We start from the raw sequence: 9,481 nt of genomic DNA on the forward strand, positions 1-9,481 counted from the left end.
GGTGCTCGTGGACTTGTGTTGACATGTTGTGCTACAGTTTTTTTTGTTGTTGTTGCTGGTTTTTGTTATTGTTGTTTTTCTTCCTACCTCACAATATTCCCTATGTTAAATAACAAAGAAAGAATACCATATTATTTGTTTCAAAGAACAAATATTCTCTGTGGTTCTCCTTGGGCTAAGTTCATGTTATAGGTTTTAGGCCTAAAATATAAAACAAAAAATAAATAAAACAGATTCTAGATGTTCAAAACACAATATCGATGATGGAAAATAAATAATTAAAGAGGGGTTTATATCCTAGAAATGATTTTATCATTTAAAAAAAACAATCATTGTTAAATTCTAAGCACTCAAAACGTCCAACCTTTAATAAAAGCATGCATCACTTCCTGTGTGGTGCGAGCTGCTGCTGGCTGCCTTGACATGGCTGTGTGCTGAAGTTCTAAGGGTGTGTTCACTGCGCAGTAGTGAGATATACACTATATTCTCTTAATTCAACCTGCTTCTGTCAGCCTCCTCTGTACTGTACCCACTGCAAAAATAACAAAAATAATCAGTCACTCTTTTACATCACCCCCAAGCTGCAGTGATCCCTTCCTCCACAAAAATACCAGTTGCAACTAACAGAAAATACCTTTTTAATTCCTTTAAACACATCAGGATCCAATGTGACCACATTCAAAGTGCTGTAAAACCAAACTTCTAATTACAGTTTTATCACATTTTATCTCATTGATAAACACATAAGAAACAAAACATTTTTCCTCCAAACTAAAACAGCATTTGATTATTTCTTATAATCATAACAAAAGAAGAGTTTAACAACCTGCAAGAGCCACACGAGCCAATTTTCTTTTAATCCAAAACTTACATTACTTTGTATCAAACATAGTTAACTTCTTTAGAAATATTGCACAAATTTAAACAATTTCCACATCCCTGCAGCCTCGACTGCAGCAAGCTAGGCCAACTCATGAGGAAGTGCTAAAGTGCTGAAACATTCAGATGTGAACAGATGCATTTCACAAGCAGTATGGTGTGTATTTTCCCCCTTTTTTCATTTAATGAGAAGTAAAGAAAAAACTACGATGTTGATGGGTTTTATTGAGCCAGGAGCTGTTAACAAAGGCAGACAAACTTGTCTTAAAGGCACAAAAAGTGGACTGAATTCAAACTGCAGTGCAGTAATACATTTGTATCATATATTTTTTGCACCCTTTTCTCTAAATGAAATAAGAGAAGAAAAGAAGAGAAGAAAAGCAGTGCTGTTGGTGTCTTCCCTCTGGCTGTGACGAGTCTCAGGTGGTTTATTGCTCCTTCTTGTCGCCTTGTTTCTCCAAGTACTTGTTGTACTGATTGTCAGTGTTCAGGAGCTTGTCCCACCAGGTGAAGGTGGATGCGTAGTTCCCAACAAAGTTCATGTGGTGGAAGTCGTGGAAACGGGCACCGGCATAGAACGGGATTAAGTGGAGCGGGTTCAGAGGAATGTCGTAACCACTGACAGGGAATAAATGGGGATAATATAGGTCATGTTTTCATACAATTGTCAAATATCTTAACATCTTCAAGAAAAACAATAATATATTCTGATTATTACGAGGATGGGCTATGGTGAAAGGAATAAATGATTAATTTGGTTTGGTATGTACTATTAATTTTCTGTTATAACAAATGCAGTTTCCAGCTTATTTCAGATCCAGAAACAGGGCCACACCTCAACCACACTTCTACTGGTCAGTCTTATTACATTTGGTTCACTTTCTACATTGTTTGTCATGTTCTCTTGACCATATATCATTCATACAGCCTTCCCTTTATTGATCATCCACCCTCCTCATCCTTCATCCCCTCTCCTCTCCATCATTCTTACATTTGCACTCCTGTCTGCTGTTTGCCTGTCTTATTCTTTTTCTTTTACAGCAACTTTACCTCTCCCATTCCTCACGATGCCACTGATAAATTTGTCGCTCCTATTACCTCACTTTTCTAAGTAGCATCGGGAAGTCCTACCAGCCAGCGTTACACTACTCTCTGACATGGCACACCCTTCTATCGGTAGTTTTATTTGAAGCCGCAGTTGATCGTGATGGGACACCCATCCACATGTTTCGCCTTTAACCCGATCAACCACTTCCTGCATATAAATCACTAAAAACACTGTTGTGACATAGTTGTGAAAAAAAACATTTGAAGCTGGTGATCTTGACCTTTTTTGTGAAATGCTGTGTCAATTTCTTTAGTTTTTATAGCAAGACAGAGAAGTTAGACTTTTTGCACAATTGTTATCATCAGCCACAACAGAATAGCATTAATAGCATTAATTTCACCTCCTGAGTGTGTTTCTATTAGCGTGTATCATCATAGTCTAATAAAGCTGCCAAGACATCTAGTGTAACAAGATAATAAATGTGCTTTTGAACAGTTTAGCACATTTTTATATGTCTGCAAGTCTGTTAGATGACTAATTTTGCAAATGTGTCTTTCGTTAACTGTATAAATCAATTCAATTTAAGGATCAGAATATTCTTTTATGAATCATACAAATTACTGACATCTGTGTAATTTTGCTTCAGCAAACATGCTACACTATAACTATGAATGAAACACTGTTACTTTTAAGGATTTTCACAGGTAAATTGGGGAGTAACTATCATTATAAAATATATCTATTTAATTAAAACAGATGTCTTTTTAAGATACTGTCATCTTTAAAAGTATAAATAATTTGTGAATTTTACCATAATTTATTATAGCAGACTGCATTAAGACAAGGAATGGGAAATGAGCACTGTTTCCATTTTAAGAATTGTTTTATAATTTCTAAAACATCAGAATCATATGCCTCTGTAATGTCACACACACTTGGGTTCTTGTGTTTCACACAGTTTAAGACTTGAAACTTTTTTTTTTTTAACATATAGTTACATCACTGTAACATTAAATCCACTGGGAAAAAATGTAAAACTCATTACGACGAGTTTTAAATTTAAAGAGGAGAAGAAATAAGAATTTCTAGCATTTCCAACTAGCAATTTACATCTCCCCAGTCAGGAATACCTTTATATACAATGTTGCTTAGTAACAATTTATAGCACCAGATGTAGTTTAAGACAGGTCTTTAGAGATTGACCATTTTGGTTGAAAATGAGACCACAGAATTCTTTAGAGTGATTAACTACTTTACTTGGTGGCACTGGAGTACCTGATATTTCTTTGGCCTAGGTGAAGGACTGTAAATATCTATTTGAATGCCCTCTTGCGTATTCTGAGCTTCCTCCTTACCCAATCTGTCATCTTGATATAAAAGCCCAGAGAAGGGGTGGGTCTGATCAATAGATGTATGGTGTAATGTGTTTTAGTTTGAAATTGAGATAGGCACTCATGTGCAATGATCAAAAGACAATCCATAAAATGTGTTAAAATGAACTGCTGGAAGAAATGCAAAAAACTGAGGTGCACTTAGGTTTTTTTGTTGGTGCACTCAAATGCAATGCTAAAAATCTGGAGCCCTGCCAGAGGTTGGGCACTGTGACAGAAAACTGAGACATTTTATGGATTCTAACTTTCTGTATATGACATCATAGCAATCACCAGTATTGATATTACAATGGTATCAATAAAAGCTCATCAATTCCAGTCCCAAAGTATGATCAGGCAAATGAGCTTAACTTTAATATTTGCTGTTCTCTGTGGCCCTCTGGTGGCAAGTCTCTCAAATTACAGACAGGGCTAGCATAACTGGGAAACAACCAGTTTCACACTGTATCGCCTGCTAATCTAGTTTTGACAGGGTATATTTCAAATCAAGTATTTTTGTTTTACAGGGTAAACGAAAGGTCCTTATGCAGTGTGTGTGCGCATGTACACTGAAACTGTTACTGTGTCCTACCTGTGGACATCAATGGTTTCCAGCAGACGGAAGGCTACCCAGGCCCAGAGGAAAAACACGTGGTTACAGAAGATCATGATGCCAATAAAGAAACCAGCACCCAGGATGATTGTCTCAGCAGGATGAGCGTATTCTGCCTGCATGCCAAATGGAGCCTGAGGGGACAGCACAGATACTTGTGAGTGTGCTCATTTTTTCAAACTAATGTAAGCTACACCATGATTAATAAGTAACTCTTCTGTAAAGAGACCAACCAGAAAGCAGTGTGTTTATTTACTTATCACTCGTGGGTTTTACTCACAGTAAACTCATGGTGGACTTTGTGGATGTATTTGTAGATGCGTCTGTGATGCAGCAGGCGATGGAGGAAGTAATGCCATGCATCCTCAACAACAGCACAGCCAAAGCACTGAGCCATGAGGTACGGCCTTGAGGAGAGGACACCATTGTTAGAAAAAGCACGACCAACATATCTAACTGAAGGTGCCCAGAAAAACCAGTGCCCATCCATTTACTGAATTTTTTTATTACACAACCAATGACTTGTGAGAGATAATTAGATAATATAATAATTAAAGAGTGAGTTATCTATTTTAAAAAATTACATAAATGTAATTTAATGATTATTTTCTGTGTTGCAAAACCTACTGATGTTGGAAAATTATTTAACTAATAAAATATAAATTCATCCCTACAGGCTAAAATAAATAAAATAGTTGACTGTTTTAATCAATATCCGTTTATACAATAGCCAGCAAAACTTTGGGCACCTTTATTTAAATCTTGTCACTGTGAATAGTTACATGAGTAAAAGATTCACTTTCCAAAAGGTATAAAGTTAAACATGAAACAATATTTTCAGACATTTAAATCAATATAGAAGTATTATTCTGTGGTTTAGATCTTTGTGCTGCTTGCTGATGCAGACTCTTTATTGCACCTAGCGTCCGACTTTCTGCTGAGTTTCCTTTTTTTTCCTGATGAGTGTTGTAGCAGCAAATTCTGCATACTTATAAATCATGAGGACAAAACTATTGCTTTGTAGAAACAGCAACATTTTTTGTTATTTTTACAAACTCAGTGCTTCACGAGTGTGCTCTTCATCTTGCAAAAGCTTGATTTACAGCTTGCTTATTTTGAAACTGGATTTTGATTTTTAGGTTATTCCATTTTTTTTACAGAAAAACTCAGCTAGGCGTGTCACTCTAAAAAGACATCTTTAAATCACAATAATTTGAAACAATTATATTTGTAGCATATTTGTTGATTCATCCACATGTTTTAAAAAAGATGTATAAATTTGACAAAAATGAAAATTGATGTTGTTCATTAGTCTTCAGTCAATATCTGTTATTCTGCATCAGCGTTAGTATACTAGTGTAATAAATAATGATAAATAATCATCTACTAAAATGTCATAATTGCAACAACCCTGACTGCAATTCTGTAAAGGTTAAAGGTGAACTTGTGGGTAAAACCTTTTTTTTTTTTTTTTTAAATTGAATTAGACAAACACAAGATAATGCAGTTAATAAACAGGATTACCATGAAACAGGATAACAATGCATCAGATAATCTATAACTGGCAGTCCTCTTTGAAACTCTTTTGGAGTAAAACCAAAAGTAAATCTGGCAGCGTATAGTGATAAAAAGTCTAGCCAGAATTTCCATCTGGGTAGAACAACTTCTCAACTCTGGTTTCTGTACAGCTGAGTTTTACAAACATTGGCACCAACCAAGTGTAACAAAAGAGAACAGATTTGCTTTACTCATACACGATTCTGAATTCTTGCCCAAAAACCTGGGAGACCGTTTCTCCTGTGACCTTCAGAATGCGAGATTCCCTTTGGCCAGACCACCTGATATCACCAAATTATTTAGTGATATAAGATTTAGCTCATTTTCTAGTTATAGTTCTTTTTTCAGTCTCCAATTATTGTGTAATTGTTGTAAATTCAGCCTTTTCTTTAATGAAAGGTTAAGAATAAATTTGAGGATGACTATAGTTATTTGTGGTGATTTTAACTTTGTTGATTATTCCATAAGACACCACAAAGAAAACAAGCTGTTGCTCTTCATAATTTTGGAGTATTTCAGCATCTTGGAGTCAACTCATAACCAAGGATACAACATGGATATAATGATCTCAAAGGACATACAAATCTCTAAGGTTGTAATGACTTATTTCCCCACATCTCCTTCCTAAATGTTTGGTGTTTCTCAGCATCTAAAGCCCTTTTAGGAATGTTTTACAGTTGCTCACATCAGATCTCCAAAATATGATCACATAATTAAAACAACAATTCGGGCCTTTTACAAACTGACAATAATAGGCTAATACTAAAAATTCATTTTTTGTTAAATCAGAGAAGACGATGTTCTCAACCAACTATTAACCCACAAAATTATTTAATATTTTCAATGCAGGATTTGGTGCACACCAAACACTGAGACTGTTCTTGTTCAGGTTATAAAGGACACCTACCTAAACAAAGACATTGCTATGTTTCTGTTTTAGAGGGGTTCTGCAATAGCACTAGCATCATGTCAATCCCATTTAATAGGCAACAATTTTTTATGTCTATAGTTATTTCAACAAACATCTCAAGGGGCATACTATATATCAATATGCCTCATTATCAGAATCTGCAAAGCAATGAAATATGATGACAAAGCAATGTGGATAATCCAGAACGTTACTTCATCATACTGGCAAGCCATTATAGTACCTTACTTACATTTAATAACTGCCTCGACAAAAAATAGACAATTAGATGTTCCAGAGAAGCCGTGCATGCAAGATTGTCCAAGAGTATTAAAAACTACATGCCCCTTGTAGAAAGAATAAATATAGATATTAATAACTTATATAAAGAAATATTTTTATTTATATGGCATACTATAGCTGATTGATGTGAGTATAATGGGGAAAACTACCAATATCATTAATTCATTAATCACATTTATACCAGATAGGAATTTATCTTATTTTTAGTCAATTCAATTTGATAATTTACTGAAAACAAAATGATTAACTACTTAATTTATAATATTCACATTTTTTAAGTTAACGTTTAACTATTTTATCTCTAGGATTTGTTTCTTTGACATTCTCCTGCTGTTTTATGTGTTTCACTGTTATTGTTCTTACCAGCGTGGCATAGAGGCCCAGTCGTACGGGATGCTGAAGTATTCAGTGAAGTAGTATGTGCCACAGATCAAAGGCAGTTGGATGCAGAAATGGTTGAAAAGCAGCATCTTAAAGCATCTCCACTGTTTCTCCCAGGTCTCTGGCTTGTCCTGCACATGCACACATATTAACCATCAATCTCATAATTAAACAAATGATCATATCCAGCACATTAAAGATCACACAAACCTGCTGAATCTTGTATTTCTGCATAAAAGGTATGAACTGGAAGAGGAAACCGGGCAGGCAAAACAGGAAGTAGATGAACTCATGGACAATGAGGGACCCCCATGTGGCAATCTGGAACTTGGTGTAGTTATCCAGCATGTAGTTCCAGGCATGTTTTAGGGAGGGTTGGAAGGGGTTTTCTGGTAGCACAGCATCTACATACTCCACCGCAAGATAGGCAGAGCTCAGTATGTGCGCTGTGCCATTCACGGCCATGATGGAGGATGCAAAATGTCTTCTGGCCTGGATTGAAAACTGAGAACAAAAATTATGTATTAAATGTGTGGTAATTAGACAATTCCCTTTGTTCATCTGTAGGAACTAATAAAAAAATAAAAAAAAAGATGGTTTCAGTACAATAATGTTGCTTCACTGTGCTTTGCGGGAAAACAAACAGTACATCATAGATATAAAAACTAAACAAAAACTGTTAAATGATATCAGTTTATTAAATGATAAGTGGAAAGAGGAAATAATATGCAACTGCTCATCATATTGGTTGTTTTCACACCATGTTATTACACGTTTTCACAGCATGTCATATATGTTATCATATATCCTGTAGCAAATATCGTGAAAAATCATTCAGGACCAACAGCATAGTGTTTGCTTTCCATACCTTGAAATTTGATTAAAGTATCACAGCTTCCCCGCGACCCTTCATTTGATTAAGCGGTTTCAGAAAATGAATGAATGAAATTTAGGCCACAAAACAACACAAACCCAAATGTCTCATCAAATGTTAGGAAACGTTAAGAAACTATTAGACTATTTTAAAGACACTATGATTTCTTAAACATTAAAATGCAAAATAGGGCCAGGATTGTGATCTAAAACTGGTTTTACAGGTCTCAGATTGTGTTTAGGAGTCATTACCGCCTGTTTTTTTTTTTTGTTGTTGTTGTTGTTGTTGTTGTTGGGTTTTTTTTTTTTGTCTAAACCTGGCCAGTCTGAGTATTGTAGGTTTTCAACTGGATTTGGCCTTTACAGATCTAAGCAAAATGACTAATTTTCAAAAAGAGAATATAGATTTGACGAATTTCCAGCTATGTTTAAAATAATCTTTCCTCTCTAAACAATCAATTCCAGATTAAATATTGTGATTTTAGATCTAAACCAGCTCTAAGTGGGTCTAGATGGCAAAATACCGTGAAATACCCATTTCCTTGCTTCCCTCTCCACTGAGGAAGTAAACTTCAGCGTAATCACATATAATGCATCAAAACGGGTCACCATTGTCACCGTACTTTTTACAGCCCATATGAACTCAATCTGATCATTATGGTTTGCCCATTGAAGAAATTTAAATGCTAAATAATAGATAACAGATGACATACAAATCGTGTCTCTAGTAATCTGACTGAACAAAACAGCTGCTGTTTACTGTACAGACTACAGTAGATACAAGTCGTAACAGTCAAAACATCCTTGTTTAAGTCATGCAATATTTCTAACACTGAGTAGTTCACTTTACGCACACGGCTAATAGTAGCCTACTTATTAATCAAGACACGGTTTGTCACAAAAGCTACTTATAGATATAAAGGGGGAAAAGGGCGTGTTTTAAAGTCAAATAAGCTGCCCTTACAATTTCTTTTGGTTCGCAGTTCATACACCTACATAACACACCTGTAAGTTCAACTTACAGACTCGTCTGCAGCCGATAAAAACACACAACTCTCACCTTTCCGCAGTGCGTCCCGTCTACCTGCGAGAGGAGGCCGAGAGGTGAAGTGCAGTAATATTGGTAAATTTGATTGGCCGACAGGAAAGGGGAGTGACGTAAGGAGGCCAAACGACCTCGCTGATTGGTTTGCGCAATGGAGTGATGATAGTGAGACTGGAGGTTTCCACGGGCACGACCAATCAGAGATGAGCTCTGTTTTCAGAAGTTTAGCACGCTGTATGAGCAAAGAAATGGGGTGGTGGGGATGTCTTAACTGATGATAACTTATTCATTGACTTTTATGTGTTATGTGATCTTGGCCCGAAGTGATGTGTATGTTGATCCGTGTATGTAAAGTGCCCTGTTACAACATTGTTGTGAAGTGGCGCTATACAAATAAAGTTGAATTGAGTTAAAGTTGAATTGAATCTAACCTCCGGTTTATCTTTGAAAATGATTAGGAAAACTCGACCTAAATTAGACTCATTCAATGGTTATGAGATGCTTG

The 9,481-nt window shown here is 35.8% G+C and overlaps 1 protein-coding gene across 1 annotated transcript; it reads right to left on the reverse strand.

Moving 5' to 3' along the window:
- Positions 1-1,307: 1,307 nt before the first annotated feature.
- Positions 1,308-7,529, reverse strand: msmo1 (methylsterol monooxygenase 1; the record flags this gene model as incomplete). The annotated part of the gene is made up of 5 exons (XM_079261896.1): positions 7,269-7,529; positions 7,041-7,189; positions 4,191-4,317; positions 3,890-4,044; positions 1,308-1,497 (listed from the first exon to the last, which is right to left on the reverse strand). Exons 1-5 carry the CDS (start codon positions 7,521-7,523, stop codon positions 1,308-1,310), a joined length of 876 nt encoding a protein of 291 aa, XP_079118022.1. The 5' UTR covers positions 7,524-7,529.
- Between the last annotated feature and the right edge of the window lie 1,952 nt (positions 7,530-9,481).

The sequence above is a fragment of the Telmatherina bonti genome (genome assembly GCF_933228915.1).
Source record: "Telmatherina bonti genome assembly, chromosome: 3".
Lineage (NCBI taxonomy): Eukaryota > Metazoa > Chordata > Actinopteri > Atheriniformes > Telmatherinidae > Telmatherina > Telmatherina bonti.